Source organism: Corylus avellana, chromosome ca2 (genome assembly GCF_901000735.1).
Source record: "Corylus avellana chromosome ca2, CavTom2PMs-1.0".
Taxonomy (NCBI): Eukaryota; Viridiplantae; Streptophyta; class Magnoliopsida; order Fagales; family Betulaceae; genus Corylus; species Corylus avellana.
This window is the reverse complement of record NC_081542.1, coordinates 49,685,630-49,707,992: the sequence shown is the minus strand read 5'-3', so window position 1 is coordinate 49,707,992 and position 22,363 is coordinate 49,685,630. Positions and strand designations below refer to the sequence as shown.

Sequence of the window (22,363 nt, the reverse complement as noted above, 5' to 3'; positions counted from 1 at the left end):
TGAGAAAGCTAATGAAGAACAAGTGCTTGTTGAGGTTGTGAGGATTGAGGCTTTGAAAGAATGCAGAGAGATAGAAGCTCAGAGAGTAAAGGAAGTCACTGAATTATACAAACTAGAATATAAGCAGTGTGAACTATAAAAAGCAGTGTGAACTATAATAAGCAGTGTGAACTATAAAGACAAACTAGAATATGCAATCACTTATTAAATAAGGTTGTTGAGTTTTCGAAAATGACCAAAATATTCCAACCAAGAAAAGCCTGCAGCAGATGAGGTACCCTAATTTGCTTCCAATTTTCATTTATAACGATTTAAAATCATTACTCATACAACAAATTAATTAACCTTCCAAATCACCATTCTCTTTCTACTGTACATATATAAAACTTTTTTTGTTTTTATAAAAGATTTAATTAATTATTGTAATTAATTTGATAATTAAGGTCCTCCTTTAAAGTTTTAATCAGACAACTAATGCACATGTACCTGCCACCTATTTGTTATACCAAATTGTCAACGAGGGGAATAAATGAAATTCTATGAAACAAACCCAGGGCTTCTCCACTGAAATCACTCTGAACATAACAAGAAAACAACAATATTTTGAATTATATATATATATTCCATTCAGGAAATGGTTTTGAATGGAATAAGACCCAATGAGTTTAGTTTGTCTAGTATTCTGAAAGCTTGCTCGAGTTTGGGGGATAGTGGTCAAGGAAGGAAAATTCATGGGTATTTGAAAAAGCTTGGATATGATACTGATCTATTCTCAGCAAATGTGCTTGTTAACATGTATGCCAAAGCAGGGGATATGGAAGATGCAATTATTGTTTTTGACGAAATTGCACAACCTGATATTGTTTCCTGGAATGCTGTTATTGCTGGCTGTGTTCTTTGTGAGTCCCATGAATGGGCTTTAAACTTGTTTGAGCAAATGAAAAGGTCAAAAATATGTCCAAATATGTTTACTTTATCAAGTGTTCTTAAAGCTTGTGCCGGAATGGGGCTCAAGGAATTGGGTAGACAGTTGCACTCTAAATTGATAAAGATGGATTTAGAATCAGATTTGTTTGTGGATGTAAAAAGAAATAATGCAATAGAAGGACTTATATTTGACAAACTGCAGAGAGTAATGCAAATGAGAAATCTGACCAAAAACTATCTTTCTCGGGCATGAACAAACACAGCTTCAACCAACGGAAAAAGAAGTAAAAATCCATACCCAATAATATTCAAAAAAACAGAAATCTAAACCCTAAATACATATAAATCTAATACACTATTCTAGCACCCACTACACATAAATCAAAAAGCCCTAGATTTTGAATGTGGATGAGAGAGAGGGATTACTTACCACCGGTGGAGGAGAGAGAGAGCCTTCGACTTCGCCGGAGTGAGAGAGAGACAGGAGCTTCGCCGGTGGCTGTAGACGTCGCCGGAGTGAGAGAGACAGTGGACGGACAGCTTCGCCGGTGCCGAAGAACTCGCCGGAGGAGAGAGAGGGTGAGCGCGGGAGGGAGAGTGCTGGAGTGAGAGAGAATTTCCGGTGGCCGAAGAACTCGCCGGAGGAGAGAGAGGGTGAGCACGGGAGGGAGAGCGAGAGACTGAGAGGGGATTTCCGGTGGCCAATGAACTCGCCGGAGGAGAGAGGGTGAGCGTGGGAGGGAGAGCGAGGGACTGAGAGAGGAATTTTAGGATTTCTGAAATTTGATTTTTACAGGCCTTTAATTTGGTTTTAAAAAAAAATATAATAAAAAAATAAATAAATGCCATGTAGGAGAGAAGTTGGTTTTAAGTTGGGTTTGTGTTGTGCCTTTATCAAACCTCTTCTGTTTCTCTTTGCTGGCCGTTCACCGTTGGGAATTGAAATTCCCGCTGGGTAGTGGGTATTCAGTATTCTACGCGTTCCAAGTTACTCATCTCCTCCGCCACCACAATAAACTCCGTAAATGTCGATTCACTCGCCGGATTTGGTCACCGAAATACTTCTGCGATTACCCGTGAAGAGCCTGGTACGTTTCCAATGCGTTTCGAAGGCATGGCATGCACAAATCAATGGCCGAGTTTTCATCAACATTCATCTCGGCTTCTCCATTGCGGCCAACAGAGAACGCCATCTCATAGTCATTGACATCGAAGGACCGCCGCTGAATTTCTTAGGAGTGCGCTTCAACGACGATGACCGATTCGACGGAGCGCTCGTGAACATTCACCAGCCACTTTTCGATACAGGACATAACACGCAAATCGTGAACTACTGCAATGGACTGGTTTGCATCTACAGCTATTGGAGAGGGATTTTGATTTGGAACCCATTAATCCGGCGGTACAAGAAGTTGCCCTTTGAGCCGGTAGGATTCACCGACTGGCTATCTGGGCTGCCCAATGTGGCCTTCGGACACGACCCAGTTAACGACGACTACAAGGTGGTGAGGGTTGTGGAGGTCTATAGAAAGATTGATGCTAAAAGTGCCATTGAAGTCAAGGTATATAGTCTGAGAGCGCATTCTTGGAAGACGGTTGAAGAGGAATGGCCTAAAGAGTTCAGTTCAGCCAGTTCTAATTCAAGGTCAATGTCCTTAAACGGTGCTTTCCAATGGTTAGTTGATATTTGGGGGTCCCTGCACCAAAAGACCCTTCTGGCTTTCGATCTATCCACCGAAAAGTTTAGAAAGTATACGATTCCGGTTCAATCGGACGATGGTTCGGCACTCATTTTGGAGGTCTTGAAAGGATGTATATGTGTTTGCGTGCATGTCTCTGCGACACGCAACGATGTTTGGGTGATGAAGGAGTACGAGGTAGTCAGCTCTTGGGCTCGTCTTTACACCGTTGAGCAAGGCGCAGTACCTTGGACATTTGAGTACTGTAAGCCTTTGGCGTACTCGAAGGACGGCAAGAAGGTTCTGATGGAGCAGGATTATGAGTATCTCTTTTGGTATGACATAGAGGAGAAAAGTGGCACGAGGGTTGAGTTTGGTGGTATGCCTAATTTCTTTGAGATGGCCATTTGTGTGGGAACCCTTGTTCTTCTCAATGGTGATAGCGTGTAAAATTTGTTGAAGGAAGCGATGGAGGAGGAAGTGATAAATAGGATTTTACATCATGTAGAATTTCTTTGCTTCAGCAATAATATTTCGAGTTATGTCTATCTCTGCTGGAATTCTCTAGACTCTTTTAAGTTCTGTGTTGGTTAAATGTTCTATGGAGGCGAAGATTTTCTTTCTCCAAATACAACTATCCATTTTCTGTATGCATTTGCTTGCACCTTAAATATTTTTCAGCCTGCATTAGCTTTGACTCTTAAAGCGCAAGTAGGCATTGTATTTGATTGTGTCTTCTTCGAGCCATTGGCTGGGATGTATATTTCTTTCGAAAATAGAAGGATGCAGAACTTGCTAGCACAGAAGCTGCAGGCAGATTCATGAGATGGATTCTGATTTCATTGATTGATATGTTTTAGGATAGCAGAGAACACTTGGTAGCTCCATCGACCGGTTTGTTTAGAAATTTCTTATAAACCAACATCTAAAACTAACATATATCCTTTTCACGTGTTTTTTTATTTTATTTTAATTTATTTTGTTTTAATGGCATATACTTCTCACATGGTTTGAAAGCATGCGCTTCTTACATGCTTAAAGAACATGTTACTTTTAGAAACTAGCTTGGAGGTGTTTTCTACAAAGTTTATAGGAAATTTCTCTCTGTCTTTTTTGGAATGAATATAAATTTCATACAAACTAGCTTTTGAAAGATATGTGTCCCTTAGTATGTGAAAAACACATATATTTTTTTAATTGAACGTGCTTCTCACATGCTTTATAATAGTTTAATGTATAATGTGGCTTTTAGAGGCTAGAAATTAGTGTCATTTGGGGTGAGCAATTATATACAAGACAAACATTTTATGGGTTGTAAGAGTTCCTGCAACTCAAAGTGATAGCTTGAAGAGTAACTCTTGGAGAGGAATCAAGGACATACCCTATTATATTCGTTATCTGTTTCAGCTTGGTTACCTTCTTTTTTATAGAAGAGGGTATGCTGCGCTTGCTGGTGGTGCTTTGAATTGGGTGGTGCCTGGAGGGTTTGAATGGTACTGTATGATTGTTGCTTTTGATCTTGTAGCTGAGGAGTTTCGAATTGTACCACAGCCTGATCATGTCGATGGTGGTTTTGTAATGGATCTGGGGGTCTTGGAAGGGCGCCTATGCATGATTTGCAATTACGGTAATGATTTTGTTGATGTATGGCTGATGAAGGAATATGGATTAAAGGAATCTTGGACTAAATTGTTTAAGGTTTCACAGTCAAGTTTGAACAGGGATTTTGGACAGGTGATGCCTTTAGCTTATTCTAAGAGTGGTGACAAGGACAAGGTTCTTTTGGAATTGGACAAGAAAAAGCTCCTTTGGTATGATTTGAGGAGGAGGATAGCCAAGACTGTGAGGATTGAGGGGGCTCCAAATTCATTCAATGCGGATGTGGTGGTGGAATGGATGGGAAGACACAGCAACCAGCGCCAGAGGAAAAGAAGAAAAGCAATAGAAAGAAGATGTGAGATAACATAAACTTAATTGAGTTATTTATTTATTTTTGTTCAAGCATTTCTATACCTGGTTATGCATTTGTCTTTCTCAATTGACTGGATAGGTTAATTACCAATTTTACGTGAGCAGTTGATCTCTTTAGTTTAATTTTCTGGTTCTCTTAAGAGTTCAAGTTTGTTTAAAAAAATTGATGTATATGACCAGTCTGGTTTGTTTCACTGTTTTGAATTACTCAACATGATTGCTATATAGCATCTACTTATTTTTGTTTTAGTTTAACTTACTACTTTGATGGATTGATCATTGTTTTGCAGGGATGATTTTCTGTCAAAAGGCTTTAAACTGACTCTATAAGCAAACAGGAGGAGAAAAATGGGCACAAAGTGAAAAGTGGTAAAGCAACAAACTTCTTGTTCTTTCATTTTCTTTTTAACCCTCCGAATTGATAAAGGAAGTCACAGGTTGCAATTAAAAATATGAGTCTGTCCCAGGAAAAAAGTTGGTTGTAGAATGTCGTGTCTTGTTTATAATTAGCTCTAGTATTTCGTTCTTCGATTATTTCAATTTGTTAGTGTTGGCTTGAAATTGTCATAAGGAGACAGACATTGTGAATGTGATGTTGTCTTTGAGTTTAAATTTCTATGTTGTTGAATAGTTACAATCATGTGCTGCGAATGGCCTTCTGCATGTGCATTTTGGGACTAACAGAAGAAGGATTTCTTTGCTTAGCATGGTTATGGATCCTCAATGAACTCTTAACCTTGCCCGAACCAGAACTTCTATATATATATATATATATTCGGCAAAAGCAAATCATATCTCTGCTTTCCTAGTAGCATATTTGAATATTAGCCAATTTGTCAAAACAATATATAGGGAATAAAAATCTGGAGAGAATGTCTGTTTACATACTAATTGTCCCAAATATTTTGAGCAGCTGAGAAAGCAACACCAACATATATGTTAAATTATCGTGGATTTAACTATTTAAATTAATATTCTAACAGCTCAAACTTATGCCTATCCTAGTAGAAAAGGGTTCTAAAAATAAAAGGATGGTTCTTTCCTTATATATTTTGAGTTTTGATTAAATTCTTAAAGCATGTGAATGTGTTGTGTTTGTTTACGTGGCCATTTTACCATATTTGAATATGTTGTTGCATAGAAGACGAAAGGGTTTGTCATCTTGGAAACTGAATGTCTTTTGAGGAACAGCAGTTTATGCCTTTGTACTGCTAATTAAGGCTCCTCTTGCTCTTGCTTAAAGGATGAACTTTTTTTATTTGGTTGGTGACAATAGATTTATGCTTTTCAAGTTCCTTCTTATCGTTGAATTCATTTGTCTGCTTTGATTATGTTTAATGTGTGCATCAGACACAATATGTTAGAAAATAGGCATCTCACACGTCCTTGTAAGTAAATGGGCACCTGAAGAAGCATCTGCATCAAGAAGTGAGTGTTTCTTGAAGAAGCATAGTAACAAAATGGAACATGAACCCCGACAGCTCTGCTGGTATGTGAACTTTCACCAAACCAAAATATTTGCCGTTGTGTCTTGAGTTGCTAAGAGGACTCATAATGGCTTATGCAATGATGTAAAATGACTAATCAAAAGGTTAAACAAGGTGTTTATTCGATTCTCTATACAAATTAATGCATTTTGCTTTTGAACTACTTTGTATTATTAATGCGCAAGTATTTTATTTTATTTTTCTCTCACTCACATCTCTCTTTCTTTATTATCTTATGCATTAATGTATTAGTATTTAAAAATACAGAAATAATAAGAAAATAATATTTAAATATTATAGAGAAAGAATAGACAATCAGATCAATGAGAATGCAATTGAAAAGCCATTAGCTAAAAATAATAGACTTAGTTCATATGTTACTGTTATTAACACACTACTATAATAGACTTAGGCCCCGTTTGGTTTACGGAATAGACCTCTAGAATGAAATGACTATTCTTATGAAATAATCTTTTTTTTGGTTTTCGTAACAAACTGAATGTCCATTAAAGCAGGAAAAAAACAAAAAAAAAAGGTTATAGGACAGACACATAAAACTAACAAGCTTAGACAAATTAGCCCAATCCAAACAGACTACAAACTCCTCAAAGCAGGTGAAGATGGAAGTCATATGCGAATACAGCCTGAGAAAACCTTTGCTGCAGCACAATCTGATGGATACTACCATCGGGAGTATGAATACCCCTATCAAGCATCAAAATAGACTTTCGAAAAAGTCATGGTGATTTAGATGCATAGTAACAGTGGAAAAAAAGTTTCCAAAAAGAAAGAAAAAAAGATCCACTTCACTTACGAAGAGTCTAAAGTCTAATCGGATTGGGTTTAACAGAAAGCAACAGAACAACGTTATAAAATAAAAATACAAGATAAAAAGCAAAGTAAAATATCCAAAAAAAGTACCGTCGAAGTTGTCGAAGACGCACGGGGCCACGAGCTGCTGATGGAACCAAAAGACCAACGTAGGTGGTGGATGGAGGTGGAGCAGCGAGAAAGAGGCCTTACGCATTGGTGCGTGGGGGACACGCGCCGTAAGTAAGATTTACGAAGGGGACTTATTCCTAAGAATAGACTCATGGGAATAACTATTCACTTATGAAGATGAATTCTTATTCCTCTAACAAAAAAAAAATAGAGAATAGTTATTCATTAAGGAATAGACATAATTTTTTTTTTTAAAAAAAAATCATTTTTTTCAACCCCTCAACCCTAAGAATAAATAAATAAATAACTGTTAAACTTAAGGGCGGCCAGCCGCCCACCGTAAAACTTGGAGGTGGTCACACCACCCTCGATGAATTTAGGGTGGCCAAGGCCACCTTCGATTCACGTTGCTGGTGGCCGCAACTGCTTCTGCAGTCTTTTAGGGGTGGATGCGGCCACCTAGAAAAATCAATTTTTTTTGTTATTTTATTTTTAAATTTAAGTTTTAGAAAAAAAGAAAAGAAAAATAAAAAAGAGGATTTTTTGGTAATTTTGGTTTAATTCCAATTAGGGTATATTTATTGTTACCAACAAAGGAATAGAAATGCTTATTCCATTTCACCATGTTTTATGAGTAATGTTAGAAGTTATTCTTATGTCACTCCAAGAATGATGTGTCTCTTAAGATTACTATTAAACTTATGATTGATCATTATTGAATTTTAATAAAATATTAATTTTAAAAATTACTTCATTTTTAAAGAAATACAAGAGCGACAGAAAAATGAATTTTAGAATGACTTCCGTAGCCTTTTAGAGCACCAAATGTTTTGTTGACTCAAATTTCCCCACTGGGATTAGTGCTCGGACAGAAGGCTGTTTTAGACCTTTGGGTTGCCTTGACGAGTACTACTTGCAGCAGTGTATTAAGAATAGACATCAAAAAGTTGAAATTATGTTACCTTCTTATACTTGTGAAAGGACCATACCTCTTCATTCTTGGCAAAAGGCCCAACGATTAAGGGTTTATTTGAGAGTGTGCGTCAGGAGTTTAAAAATATGTTTAACACTAAAAAAATTCGTTCGAATAAAAAAGTACTCGTTCGATAAAAAAAAAAAAAAAAAAAAGAGATTTTAAATGTTCAAAAAGCTTAAAAATAGCCAAAACACACTTTTGACAAAAACTTAAAAATGAAGATTTTGCCAAAAAGTATATTTTTTTTTTACTTAAAAAATATATTTTTCAAATGCAATCTCAAACCGACTCTAAAGCAATACACCCATTCCGAGCATTGACATTTGCTAGATAGCACTTTTTAAAAAAATAAAAAAATAACAAACAACTCAACTCAAGATATAAAACTCTCAAAATTATTTGTATTTTATGTCACATCAAAACATTTTTTTAAATAAGGAATACTCTCAAAAAATATTAACAAAGAAAACGATTTCTTTTATTTATTTACCATTGTGTCTATTGTACATTGAACAGTACCATTAGAATGGAAAGACAGATATTTATCTCAATTCTAATAGGACGTGCTTTTAAAAGACATACATCTCTTAATATGTGAAAAACACATATTTTATTTAATATGATGTATTTCTCACATACTTTTTAATAGTTTAATAGTTTAATGTATAATGTTTTAGAGGCTAGAAATTTGTGTCCTCTGGGATAAACAATTATATACAAGAGAAAAATTGTATGGGTTGTAGCCTGAAGGAGTTCATGCAACTCAAAAAGTGATGTGTTAATTTAAGTATGTACATATCATATGTTAAATGAAGACACATAACTTTTTTAAAGATTTGAATTGCAGGGAATATTGTATACAATCAACTTGTAAGAATTTTCCTTCCAAAAAAAAAAAAAAAAGTCTTTTTTTTTTTTTTTTTTTGGATGCGTGAAGCAGATGCTACTATGAAGGGGCTCTACCGGCTCACACTTTGGTGGGGTTGTGGTGACGGGCTCGCCTTCCCAGGCCGTAGCTATGACTCAAACCGGACATTCTACAGCGAATGAAAACTCCGATGATCACGCCCAAAGGGAGAATCTACACTTCTCTTTTTTTTTTTTGTAACAAACCACTTCATAGAAAAGAACCAACAGAACAAAACCCTCACAAGGAGGGGAGAGAAGGAGGTGGATCTTTTCCACTACAAATGGGAATAGAGAGAGGAGGGGAAACTAAGGAGGGAATGCAGCCCGAGATAACTCTTGCCGCGGCCCTATATGCCACATGATGGGCGCAGAAGTTTGCACTTCTGTTGACTTTTCTGGCCTCCCAAAGGGAAGAGGCCGGAATAAGAGAAATAGTGTCAGTAATTACATGATCAATATGCCAATCCAAGACTATAGAAGGTTGTTGTAAAGATGAGATTACAATAGAGGAGTCTCCTTCTAAAATGAAATTATCAAGATGCATAGAAGCTGCCAAGGAAGCTGCCAAAAGGGCTGCTTGAGCTTCACCATAAGTAGGATTACAAGGGGGCCTGACTTGGGAGAGGATTTTGATAATCTGCCCATTAGAATTTCTGCAAACAGCTGCTTGCACAAAGAAACTCTCTCTGATGGCTGTATCAAAATTCACCTTGAAGATGCCTGTTGGAGGAGGAGACCAAAGCTCTCTCACTGGTTTAGAGGAAGGAGTCCAAGCTGCATGGTGTTCCAAGGAAATCCGATTGATTTTTGCAGCCAGCTGGGAGGCTTCAGGGATAACACCATTATGGACTGCTTGATTTCTGGAAAACCAAAACAAATCACAAAAGACAGCAGCATAGCTTTGGAACAAATGTGAATCTGCAAGAGGAATACCAAAAGAACTATGAGGAGTTAAAATACCTTTTATCCATTCTGGAAGACTGAGAGAGGACCATTTTAACGAGTCTAGAGGCCAATGAGAAGATCTCCAAGATATTCTAGCAAAGAAGCATCTGAAGAAGAGGTGAGAAAGTGAATCCTCTTCCACATTGCATAGAGGGCAAATTAAATTGGCAGGAGGAATGGGAAAAATAGCATTTAACCTAATCTTGGAGGGGACTATGTCCCAAGCAATTTTCCAAAGGAAGAGTTTCAGCCTGTCATTTAGCTTGAGTTTCCAGAGGAGCTTCCAATGACTGGAAGAGAGAGGGGAAAACCCAGCTGAAGTTCTCGGGCTGCTAATGAGATTATATGCAGATTTAGAAGAGAAAGAACCATTAGCAGAGGGGGTCCAGATATGCTCATCCAAAGAGAGATGGGTATATTTGATTTTTAGGATTTCCCTAACACTGACAGAATCAAAAAGAAAATGAAGGAGAGGAAAATTCCATGAAAAAGTGGAGGAAATAGGATCATAACAGAAAAGATCCGAGACTATAAGGTTGGGAAGAGGGAGCAACAAAAGAGGGGAGGCAGAAGGAGAGAAGGAAGGAATGGTAGGGATCCAAGAGGAGCTCCAAATAGGGAGAGAGGAGGAGCTATGGATTCTGTTATAGGCACCTTGAGAGATAAAAGATTGAGTTTTAAGGATACCTTTCCATAACCATGAGGAGGAGGAAGAAGAAAGGGATGGGAGGGAGAGAAAAGAACAAGAGTGGAGATACTTACCTCGCAAATGAGCAACCCAACAAGAGTCTGCATTTGAGTGAATTTTCCATCCTAACTTGGAAATGAGGGCCAAATTTACTTCTCTCATTTTCCTGACACCCAAACCTCCTAATTCCTTTGGAAGACAAAAGGAGTCCCAAGCCTTCAAAGAAAGGTTCCTGGTTTTTTTTGGAGGAAAGCCCCACCAAAAGTTTTTGAAGGTCTTGTCAAGTTCAGAGCAGATACTAATGGGAAGTAAGAAAGAGCTCATGGCATAGGAGGGAAGAGTAGCTGCCACTGATTTGATAAGAACCAACCTGCCAGCTTGAGATAAAGTTTTTGCTCTCCAACCTTCAACTCTACTGTGAACCTTGTCAAGAAGACCTTTGAAAGCTCTTTTTTTAGAATTCCCCATCAGAATAGGGAGGCCAAGATAAAGAGAAGTAGAAGGATTACAAGGATAAGGAATAATGTTGGAGATAGCTGAAGAAGTGGAGTAATAGGTGTTCTTGCTGAAACGAATGGAGGATTTTGCAGCATTAATAGACTGACCAGACCATCTACAATACTTATCCAAACAAGATTTAATGCAGCCAGCTTCAGAGACAGTAGCCTTCCCAAAAATTAGAAGATCATCAGCAAACAACAGATGATGAATAGCAGTACAATTCCTAGCAATCCGAAGACCTTTAATAGAACCTTTTCTTTCCTCTTTGAACATAAGTCTAGAGAAGACTTCAGAACCCAAAATAAAGAGGAAAGGAGAGAGGGGATCTCCTTGTCTCAACCCTCTTTCAGGGGAGAAATTACCAAAAGGGCTTCCATTAAGAAGAATGGAGAAAGATGAAGAGGAGATGCAAATTCTGACCCAGGAGATCCAAATGGGGCTGAAACCCAATTTTTCCATAATAGACAAGAGAAATTCCCACTCCATTCTATCAAAAGCCTTTTCCATATCCATCTTGAGAAACATGTAACCACCTTTGCCTCTCTTGGATTTGAAAGTATGAAGGAGCTCATGAGCCAGAATCGTATTGTCTTGGATATTCCTCTTTGGAACAAAAGCAGATTGTAAAGGAGATATGATCTTGGGAAGAAGGATCTTCAATCTGTTAGCCAAGATTTTAGCAATAATCTTATAGACTATGTTGCATAGGCTTATAGGCCTGAACTGATGAGCAGTGTGAGAGCCACTTATCTTGGGAACCAAGGCTATAAAGGTGTGATTCTGATCCCTCAAAAGAAAGTTGTTCTCAAAGAAATTCCAAATGCATTGCAGAACATCCCCTTTAACATGACACCAGTATTTCTTGAAAAAAAGGGCAGTGAAGCCATCTGGACCAGGAGCTTTAGTGGAGCCAAGACTAGATAAAGCTTGAAAAATTTCTTCCTCAGAAGGGATGGAGCATAGAGAGACATTCTCCTCCTCAGTGATGATAGGAGAGAATAAATCCAGCATTTCAGCTTCAATGGGAGGTCTAGAAGAAGTAAAGAGGGTTGAAAAGTGAGCAGAGAAATTCCCACCAATATCTGCTCTTGAAGAAACCCAATCACCAGAATTCAACTTGAGAAAGTTCACAGCATTGGATCTTCTCCTGATGAGAGTAGAAGTGTGGAAATACTTAGTATTGAGGTCCTTGCAAGTCAACCAAATTTCTCTGGATTTAGAGCGCCAGAGGATCTCTTCCTTGGTGAGGAGATTATCCAATTGCAGCTTCAAACTAATCTCCTGATCAGAAGAGGATGGAGAGGGAGGAGATTGCTGGACAGAGTCTAAAAGGAAGAGAGTAGCCTTAATCTTTTTTTGAATGTTACCAAAATGTTGAGAGTTCCATTTCAATAAGGCTGATTTGGTATTTTTGAGTTTCTTAGGAAGACAAGTGGCAGGGTTACCAGGAACAAATTTTTGCCAAGCAGCTTCTATAATCTGACCACAAGAAGAGTCTTTGGTCCAAAATTCCTCAAACCTAAAGGGTCTAAGAAGGAACAGGGAAGAGTTGTTGGTATTTAGGGAGATGGGGTTATGGTCAGAGTTGTGGGCAGGGAGGTGGAGCAAGGAGTATTCAGGGTGAAGATGAATCCAATTTGGAGAAGCCAAACCTCTATCCAACCTTTCCTTGATAGAATCCATTCCACTCCTATTGTTACACCAAGTGAAAGGATTTCCAACAAACCCTATATCAATCATACCAAACCGATCAATGAAGCTTCTAAAGGGGCAGTGGGAAGAGCTAGCTACTGGTCTCCCACCAAGCTTCTCAGATTGATCCAAAATAGAATTAAAGTCACCTATACACAGCCAAGAGGCTTCAAAAAGATCACCAACAGAGGCAAAAGAGTCCCAAAATGCCATTCTATCTCTTCTATTAGGAGGACCATACACACAAGAGAGAATCCATGGAGAGTGAGGAGGATCAGAAAAGCACCAAGCTGAAATATTATTCTTATTGGTTATAAAACATTCAAGGTCCACTCCTGGACGCCAAGAGAGAACCAAACCTCCACTAGTACCAGAGGGAGCAACTTGAGACATGAGAAAGAAGCCAAGCCTGTTCAAAGTAGCAGAGACTTGGGGGGGAGGGGATTTAGTTTCAGAGAGGAAAAGAACATCAGGAGATTGATCACGGATCAACATCCTCAAACTTCGAACTGCAGCAGGACGAGAAAGTCCTCTGCAGTTCCAGGATAAAATTTTCATTGGTTTTGGGGAGGCTTGACAAAGCCCCCCTTCTTCTCAGATTCAACTTCAGCAATCTCAACTGCTGAAACCAGTTTGTTTTTCCCTTTTCTAGCAGCTTTAAACAAGGGCCTAGCTGGGAGTTTTCCAGCAGAACCTGGTGTGAACAAAGGAGTTTGAGAGAGGGACAAGTCTGGAGGGTTAACATTTTCAGAGGTAGCACCAGGTCCTTTTTTATAAGAAGAGATCAAATCAGAAATTCTAGGCCTTTTCCTACTGATCTGGAGGGAGGGGGAAGAAGGAGGGCTAGGGGAAGTATTTTCTGGAGATGATAAGGAGGGTGCTTTTGGGGGACGGGTGTTATATGGAGATTTCCTTGTCTGCTTGGTGATTTTGGTTGAAGTGGGGAATGATTTAGTGGGAATAGAAGGTAAGTTGGGAATGTTGATAGTAGCCGTAGAGTTTAAATTTTCAGAAGGGATGGGCTTGAGTTGGAAGTTTTGGGCTTTGTCTGGTAAAAGGAGGTTAGTGGGTCCATATTGGGTTAGGTCCATAGAGTTGGGATCCAACGAAGGGTTCGAAACTAACATGCTAGTAGAGGGGGAAAAAAGTTGAATAGGTTTCTGTAACAAGGATAAGGCTTTTAAAGTTTTATCAAGAGGGATGTCCAATCTTGCGGCAGTTGGTGGGATTGGAGCAGGGATATTTTGTGAGGGGGTGTCTTGAGTAAGGGAGGAAACAGACCTCGGATTTTGGGACAAGAGAGATGGTTGTTGAGATGTCAGGGAGTTGTGAGGATTGAGGCGGGTTTCTAGCTGGTTTGCATGGGGTTTAGAGCGGGTCATGCATGGCTGTGTGGGATCATTTCTGAGACCTAAAACTGGGGAAGAAGAAACAAAGCTTTTCCCCACATGATGAGTCATAGCTGAAGGAGAGAGCAAGTTTGAAAAAATGGTAACTTTGAGAGAGATTTTGTACCTGGACGGAACTCTGTCAACTTGGGAGGCTTGGCAAGAAAATTGCTTGTGACCAATCAAACCACAATCCGTGCAATAGACATCCAACCTTTCATACTTTAGACTGACCCAGGTGGAAGTTCCATCATTCTTGGTGAAGGGAAACCCAGGATTCAAAGGCTTGCTGACATCAATTTCAACAAGAAGCCTTAGATAGCTACGAAAGGTGTTATCAGCACCACTAGCATCATCAACCTTCACAAGGAGGCCCAATCCTTTACCAATAGCAATGGCATTTTTTATAGACATGTTGTGCAGAGGAAGCCCGTGAACTTGAATCCAAAAAGGTACTGCTTTAAGTGAAAGATCACCTAAAGTGGCTGAGGGAGACCAAACTTGTAAAGCTAGTAAGAAACCATTTACATTCCAGACTTGCTTGAGAATTCTGGATATGTGTTCCTTCTCAGAAAATTTGAACAGAAAAATGTTTGGGCCAAGAACAGCAAAAGAAAATGGGAGGGCAAAGAACCAAGCTTTGATCAGGCTAGCATTAACAGATTGATTGTTTTGTGTTTTTTGGGAGATGACCTGTCCTACCAAAGGTAGAAGTTCATCATTAACGAGTTCAGGGGAGAGAGTTTCTAGTTGAGAGGAAGGGTCCTCCCAAGTTAGAGCAGCTGTCTGAGCAATAAGGGAATCTAGTTCTAGAGTAGAGAAATCCATAATCAAAGAGTAAGGAGAAGAGGGAAAGAGAGGGAAAGAAAAGAACCCAGGTTCTAGAGGAGCTCCGGAGAGAGCGAGTCTTTTGTATGTTTGTTTGTTTGGGTCTACACTTCTCTTTTGAAACAATAAAGAAGGGCTTTGGCCACTGAGACATCCAAGAAAGTTCACCCGTATCGTGGGCTATTGCATAAAGAAGCTCAAGAATATTAAACAGGTGATGAGCTGAATTTAGACTTAGAAATAAAAGCCAACTTACGACTATTAGAAAATATAAAATGGGCTCACAAAACCGTTCCACCGAAAAGGACGTGGCAAAATGCCACGTTGGCAGAGATGGGGAAAAGAAGTTAGAAGAATCAAGAAAGAACATTTCTGTTTATATATGATCCATTTGCTGGCCGTTGGGAGTTGAAATTCCCGCTGAGTAATGGGTATTCTACGCGTTCCAAGTTACTCATCTCCTCCGCCACCACAATAAACTCCGTAAATGTCGATTCTCCCGCCCGATTTGATCACCGAAATACTTCTGCGATTACCCGTGAAGAGCCTGGTACGTTTCCAATGCGTTTCGAAGCCATGGCAGGCACAAATCAATGGCCGAGTTTTCATCAACAATCATCTCGACTTCTCCATTGCGGCCAACAGAGAACGCCATCTCATAGTCATGGAACACGAGGGAGAAATGCCGCCGAATTTCTCAGGAGTGCGCTTCAACGACGACGATCGATTCGAAGAAGCGCTCGTGAACATTCACCAGCCACTTCTCAATGCAGGACATAACACCCAAATCGCGAACTACTGCAACGGACTGGTTTGCATCCACGACTATGGGAGAGGGATTGTTATTTGGAACCCATTAATCCGGCGGTACAAGACGTTGCCGTTTGAGCCGGTAGGATTCACCGATTGTACGTCTATGTTGCCCAATGTGGCCTTTGGACACGACCCAGTAAACGACGACTACAAGGTGATGAGGGTTGTAGAGTTCAATACAGAGATTGATGCTAAAAGTGCCATTGAAGTCAAGGTATATAGTTTGAGAGCGCATTCTTGGAAGACGGTTGAAGAGGAATGGCCTAAAGAGTACAGTTCAGCCAATCCTTATTCGAGTTCGATGTCCTTAAACGGTGCTTTCCATTGGTTAGTTGATCCTATTAGTGGGTCCCTGCACCAGGAGACCCTTCTGGCTTTCGATCTAGCCACCGAAAAGTTCAGAAAGTATACGATTCCGGTTCAATCGAACGACGATTCATCACTTTGTTTGGAGGTCTTGAAAGGATGTATATGTGTTTGCTTGAATGTCGGTGTGACACTCAACGATGTTTGGGTGATGAAGGAGTACGGGGTAGTCAGCTCTTGGGCTCGTCTTTACACCATTGTCCAAGGCGCAGTCCCTTGGACTTTTGAGTACTGTAAACCTTTGGTGTACTCGAAAGACGGCAAGAAGGTTCTGATGGAGCAGGATTTGGAGTATCTCTTTTGGTATGACATAGAGGAGAAAAGGGGCACGAGTGTTGAGTTGGATGGTATGCCTAATTCGTTTGAGACGGTCATTTGTGTGGGAAGCCTTGTTCTTCTCGACGGTGATAGCGTGTAAAATTTTAACTGATTTGAGTGTAATTTTTTGTTTGATTAATTCTTTAGCTTAATAATAAGGACATGGTTTTTAACTCATGTTGGTCTATGTTTGTGCTAGGTATGATAATCCAGCGGATGACCTTAATCTGTTGATGGAAGCGATGGAGGAAGTGATAAATGAGGAACAAGCTGTTTGATATTCGATTGCAAGGAAAACTGCTTTGGAGCCCATTTTGGTACAACTCATTTTCTTGGGGATTTTATATCATGTAGAATTTCTTTGCTTCAGCAATATTCCGAGTTATGCCTATCTCTGCTGGAATTCTCTAGACTTACTAAACTATTTGAAGTTTTGTGTTGGCTAAATGTTCTATGGAGGCAAAGATTTTCTTTATCCAAATACGACTATCCATTTTCTGTATGCCTTAGCTTGCACATTAAATATTTTTCAGAGCTTTGATTCATAAAGTGCAAGTAGGCATTGTATTTGAATATTGTGTCAATGTGTCTTCTTCGTGCCATTGGCTGGGATGTACATTTCTTTCGAAAATATAAGGATGCAGAGCTTGCTTCTTTTGGTCTAAAATAAGGTTGCAATGCTCAATTTAAGTGTATTTAGGGCAGGGTTTGGTGAATCAAATTATTATCTTCTTCTTTCAAGAAGTGTGCCATCTCGAATTAAGGGCACCTTCTTCTTCACACTTACATTTCAGAATGAGGTTCAGAGGGTATTTAGGTCCTTGGGGAGGTTGCCCCTCTCTGGAGCCAATGTTTCTTAGACTCGCTTAATCAACCACCCTTCCCTTCCCTTCAAAAAAAAAAGGGTGTTCCATCTGTTTCTTTTGACTTTACTGTCACATAAGCAACTTATCTTTGCCCCTTTATTCTTCGCAGGGTGAAAAGTGAAGGGAGAGAGCTATGCTTGATCAGCTGAGAATGCTTGAAGATGGGAGAAAACAATAATCCCAACGATGCGTACCAAATGCCTATACTAGAATGAGTATACTTTTTCAGGTTTTTTCTTAATTAATGCCATATATTGTCCACTTGTGTAAGGTGTTGTGTACTTGTAGTTACTGTGGTTTTGAAGCATGTTTCTACGAAATATGTTTGTATTCCTCTCTAAATCCACAAGGTTGTTTGACATCTATGGATTTTGATGCTGGAATTTACTTTTTCTTTAACTGAAATTTGATGTTATAACTGACTTTGAACTATATGCTGTGAATTTTCAAATTGTTGGCCTGTGACAAAATGGCATGCAGAATAATTGTTCCGAATGCCATTTAGACCTAGTTATAAATGATTGCAGATTAAGAATGGGTGGTGATGTTGGATAATAGAGCAAATTACATTGTTGTTGAATTTTGAAATTGTTTACATCAGAGACAATGATGGAACGTCCTAGGGTTTACTTTTTATTATATGAGGTATTTCTGGTTTGCTTAAAGACGGAGATGATATCTCTGTCTAAATTTCATCCAAAATTTGACGAAACGCCACGTCAGCACCAATCACAAATTGAGACGTGTCCATATAATTAATTTTTAAAAATACTTTTTTAAAAAAAAATTAGAAAAAATAAAAATATTAAAAAATTATATTTAATTATATATATATATATATTTTTTTAAAAAAAAAAAAATTGGGGGCCACCCCTGGCCATTTGGGGGTGGACTGGCCACCCCCTTTGGCCTGGCCACTCCCATCTGGCCGGTCACCCCACGGCCAGATGGGGGTTGTCAAGCCACCGCAAGGAGCCAAAGGGGTGGCCAAAACTACCCCCAGTAGGTCTAATGGTGGTTTCAGCCACCCCTTTTGGTTCCTTTGGATGCCTCACGTGCTTTATAGAGCCACCCCAAACCGGCTAGATGGGAGTGGCCAAGCCACCCCAAGAAGCCAAAGGGGTGGTCAAAACACCCCAATAGGTCTGATGGTGGTTTTAGCCACCCCTTTTGGTACCCCAAGTGCTTCATAGAAAGGACCCATATGCTGGTTTGGCAAAAATTGAGTGGCTTCACTAGCAGTCTCTAGACGATTTTATCATCTGCCTTCTGTAAATACGTAAGAGAGAATTCTGAAGGTTTTTTTTATAAGCTTTAGTTTTTGCCGTCAAAGATATCTCTGCCTCCCCCGAGTATCAAGATCGTCTCTGAAGATTTGAAACAATAATAGAATCCAATTCAAACAAAAAGTTCCCAATAGTTTGAAGCAAACATAGAAGATCACAAGTTCCAAGGAGTTTTTCCCCGTGTTTGACAAGGGCACACAAGCTTAGACGATCATATATTCCTGTTGCTCCTCAAATTTTTCAATTACCACCTGAGAGAAACCATGAAGCAATCGGAGGGTACCCAGAGCTCGCTCCCGGACGATATTGCCCTGAAATTGCTTCATTACTTGAGGGTTAATGTTTTCATTCTTTGTTCTGTCTTTGAAATCTAATCATTTGATTTTTGTCTTTCAAAAGGTACCGGATCTATGTGCCTTTGGCTCCTTGGGGTGGCCAGAGGCGGCTACGGCCACCCCAAACTTTTTTATTATTATTTTTTTAAATATAATTAAATATAGTTTTTTAATGTTTTTAATTAAAAAAATTATTTTTTATTTGAAAGTAATTATATAGACGCATGTTAATTTCTAATTGGTAGTAGCATAACGTTTTGTCAAATTTTGGATAGAATTTTTTAAAAAAGGTGGTATATTTAACGTTTTGTTAAGAAATTACACTCTAAGGAAGAAAGGAAGAAAGAATTACACGATAATCGAGCTAAGGAAGAAAGGAAGATAGGGAAAGAAGATAGGAGAGACTTTCATTGAATGAGCATTTCTAGGGTGCTCAACCTCTAATTTCTTGAATGAACAAATGTCTACAAAGCGCGGAATAGGATTCTTTCTTATACATTTTAGACTAGAGAATATTTAGTTTATGGCTAAAATTTCTAAGAAAAAATCTTAAAGGTCACCTTAGGCCAACATGGGTGGTCCGGCCACCCTTAGTTTTTTTAAAATATTTTTTAATTTTTTATTATTATTTTTTAAAAATTTAAAATAATATTTTTTTATTATTTTTGATTAGTGGATTGGTGGCCTATTTATTACTTTAAAATTTTTTCTTAAAAATTCTAACTATAAACTATATATTCTTCTGGTCCATTTATTCCTCAAAGGTAAGGCTAAATCACAACTGATTCTAGTCTTTAATGTTCTCGCCTATTACAATCAACCACCAACAGCAATCAACCTAACAGCCAACTAACAGATATTAAAACTACTTAACAGAATAATAGAAAGTAACTGTTTAGTAGCCATGCTCATCCTGTTACACGCTGTCTCGTCGTTTTACCTCAAGCATTTCACGTGAGTCACCGCGAAGTTTCTGCAATTTCCCCCATTCTCGAGCTCTGACGCCAGTTCCAACCCTAGCCCTAGTCCTAGATGCTCACAAATCAACTTCGAAGACTAACCCGTTCATGGCGGACATGCCATCGGATATTCTTATCGAAGTCCTCTGCCGGCTGCCAGTCCGGTCGCTTCTTCGGTTCCGGTCCGTGTCCAAGCCATTGCGCTCTCTGATCGACAGCACGGGTTTCATTGATCTCCACCTCAAGAACTCCATAGAGACAAGCTCTAACCTCAGCATCATGATCCGGAGGGACTCCGAGATCTATCTTATCAACCTTGACGCCTTAAGCGATGCCGTCTTGCTCGCTTACCCTCTGATGTGCTACAGCAATAAGATCTTAATCCTGGGCTCCACCAACGGCTTGATCTGCATCTCTAACGCGGCCGAAGACATCGCTCTGTGGAACCCATCGATCAGAAGGCACAAAGTCTTGCCCTTTTTGCCCATTGAGCGAATCGAGTCGACCTGGCTGGGCACGCGGTCATTCGGGTTCGGGTACGACCCGGTGAGCGAGGACTACAAGCTGGTGAGGATTTTGCAGTTCATCAATTTGGATAACGAAGGGTTTGTGTCCAAAGTTCAGGTTTATAGTCTGAGAGCGAACGAGTGGAGAGACTCTGAGGATATGCCTTATGTTCTGTGTTATTGGTGGAAGAAGGGGACCTTCGCAAGTGGTGCTTTGCATTGGGTGGTGAACCGGAAGTTCAACGTCAAAAAGCATGAGGGTGATCTGATTGTCGCTTTTGATCTGACGGTTGAGAGATTTAGGGAGGTCCCATTGCCCGAGTGTACGGAGGAGAGATCGGAGGAGAGATTTCGCATTGAAGTGGGCGTTTTGGGTCTGTGCGTGTATATGAAAGCGACTTACCCAAATGTTGGTATCGATGTTTGGGTGATGAGGGAGTATGGGGTCAAGGAGTCTTGGGCTAAGCTGTTTTCGGTTGCAAAAGCTGAGTCTGTTGGGTCGTACAAGTATTTGAGGCCGTTGGCTTATTCCAGGACTGGTGCGGAGGTTCTGTTGGAGCTTGACAATCAGAGGCTTGCGTGGTACGATTTGAGGAGGAAAAGGGTCGAGAATGTGAGTGTTGGCGGTTTGCCGGATTGGTTTGAGGCCGAAGTTTTTGTCGGAACTCTTGCCCCGGCCGCAGCGAGTCGAAGAGATCATGGGAAGAAGCAGAGTTTAGAAGAGGAGAAAAATAAGAAAAATAGGTAAATGACAGTAGACTGTCTTTGGTTTCCTTATGCAGGTTATTGTATCTCTGTTGGCATTGTTTTTTGTTATTAGACAGTGATGATACGTTGATGACATGACATGCTTACATAATCTGGTTCTGAGTCACTCATAGTAGTGGTGTATGTGATTTGGTTCACAATTTAATGATGGCTAGCCCAGTTTGGTTTTCCTACCACCTTGCAATTGGTGCAATTTTATATCGTATACTTTCATGTGACTTAGTGCTTGACAAATTGGCCCTTGGTTTTTTCTCAGGGATGATTTCCTGTCAGAGGGCTTCAAATTGGTGCTATAAGCAAACATAAGGATGAACGGAAGCGTGGAGAAGATGTACTTTTGTGAATTTGGTTTGTCATTTACTTTTAAAGCTTACTAGAGTGGCTTCTTTTGGTCTAAAATAAGGTTGCAATGCTCAATTTAAGTGTACTTAGGGCAGGATTTGGTGAATCAAATTATTGTCTTCATTTTTCAGGAAGTGTGCCATCTCGAATTAAGGGCACCTTCTTCTTCACGTACACTTACATTTCAGAATGAAGTTCAGAGGGTATTTAGTTCCTTCGAGAGGTTGCCCCTCTCTGGAGCCAATATTTCTTAGACTCGCTTAATCAACTACCAGTCCCTTCCCTTCTTTTCACAAAAAAAAAAAAAAAAAAAAAAAAAAAAATAGAAGGTGTCCCATTTGTTTCTTTTCAACTTTATTATCATATAAGCAACTTATCTTCGCCCATTTATTCTTCGCAGGGTGAAAAGTAAAGGGAGAGAGCTATGCCTGATCAGCTGAGAATGCTTGAAGATGGGAGGAAACAATAATCCCAACGATGTGTACCAAATGCCTTTACTAGAATGAGTATACTTCTTCAGGTTTTTTCCTGATTAATGCCATATATTGTCCAATTGTGTAAGGTGTTGTGTACTCGTAGTTACTATGGTTTTGAAGCATGTATATACGAAATATGTTTGTATTCCTCTCTAAATCCACAAGGTTGTTTGACATCTGTCGATTTTGATGCTGGAATTTACTTTTTCTTTAACTGAAATTTGATGTTATAACCGACTTTGAACTATATGCTGTGAATTTTCAAATTGTTCGCCTGTGAGAAAATGGCATGAAGAATATTCGGATGCCATTTAGGTTGGTTTTGAGGTGCAGGCCTAGTTATAAATGATTGCAGATTAAGAATGGGTGGGTGATGTTCGATTATAAAGCAAATT

The 22,363-nt window shown here is 39.4% G+C and overlaps 2 protein-coding genes and 1 pseudogene across 6 annotated transcripts; all 3 read left to right on the top strand.

Moving 5' to 3' along the window:
* Window positions 1-1,952: 1,952 nt before the first annotated feature.
* On the top strand, window positions 1,953-4,946 carry LOC132170175 (F-box protein CPR1-like; annotated as a pseudogene).
* A 10,432-nt stretch (window positions 4,947-15,378) lies between these two features.
* LOC132172569 (F-box protein CPR1-like) lies at window positions 15,379-17,659 on the top strand. Its single transcript, XM_059584091.1, has 3 exons — window positions 15,379-16,526; window positions 16,630-16,747; window positions 17,406-17,659. The coding sequence occupies exons 1-2, from the start codon at window positions 15,421-15,423 to the stop codon at window positions 16,706-16,708; spliced, it is 1,185 nt and encodes a 394-aa protein (XP_059440074.1). The 5' UTR covers window positions 15,379-15,420; the 3' UTR covers window positions 16,709-16,747; window positions 17,406-17,659.
* Window positions 17,660-19,829: 2,170 nt separating this feature from the next.
* LOC132171524 (F-box protein CPR1-like) lies at window positions 19,830-22,144 on the top strand. Of its 5 annotated transcripts, none has more exons than XR_009439046.1 (4): window positions 19,830-21,126; window positions 21,407-21,481; window positions 21,624-21,695; window positions 21,893-22,144. XR_009439046.1 is itself a non-coding variant. In XM_059582858.1 (3 exons), exons 1-2 carry the CDS (start codon window positions 19,985-19,987, stop codon window positions 21,444-21,446), a joined length of 1,182 nt encoding a protein of 393 aa, XP_059438841.1. In that variant the 5' UTR covers window positions 19,830-19,984; the 3' UTR covers window positions 21,447-21,481; window positions 21,893-22,144. The 5 variants fall into 5 exon arrangements, 1 of the variants encoding a protein (XP_059438841.1); XR_009439044.1 differs by having other exon boundaries at window positions 21,407-21,498; XR_009439045.1 differs by having other exon boundaries at window positions 21,407-21,498; window positions 21,624-21,715.
* Window positions 22,145-22,363: the final 219 nt, after the last annotated feature.

What these genes read in the sequence shown, in the direction of transcription:
- LOC132172569 (XM_059584091.1), top strand. Translation starts at nt 15,421, where the DNA reads ATGTCGATTCTCCCGCCCGATTTGATCACCGAAATACTTCTGCGATTA. An exon ending in CTTCTCGACGGTGATAGCGT is followed by an intron (nt 16,527 to 16,629) that starts GTAAAATTTTAA and finishes TGTTTGTGCTAG; the next exon opens with GTATGATAATCCAGCGGATG.
- LOC132171524 (XM_059582858.1), top strand. Translation starts at nt 19,985, where the DNA reads ATGGCGGACATGCCATCGGATATTCTTATCGAAGTCCTCTGCCGGCTG. An exon ending in GAGAAAAATAAGAAAAATAG is followed by an intron (nt 21,127 to 21,406) that starts GTAAATGACAGT and finishes GTTTTTTCTCAG; the next exon opens with GGATGATTTCCTGTCAGAGG.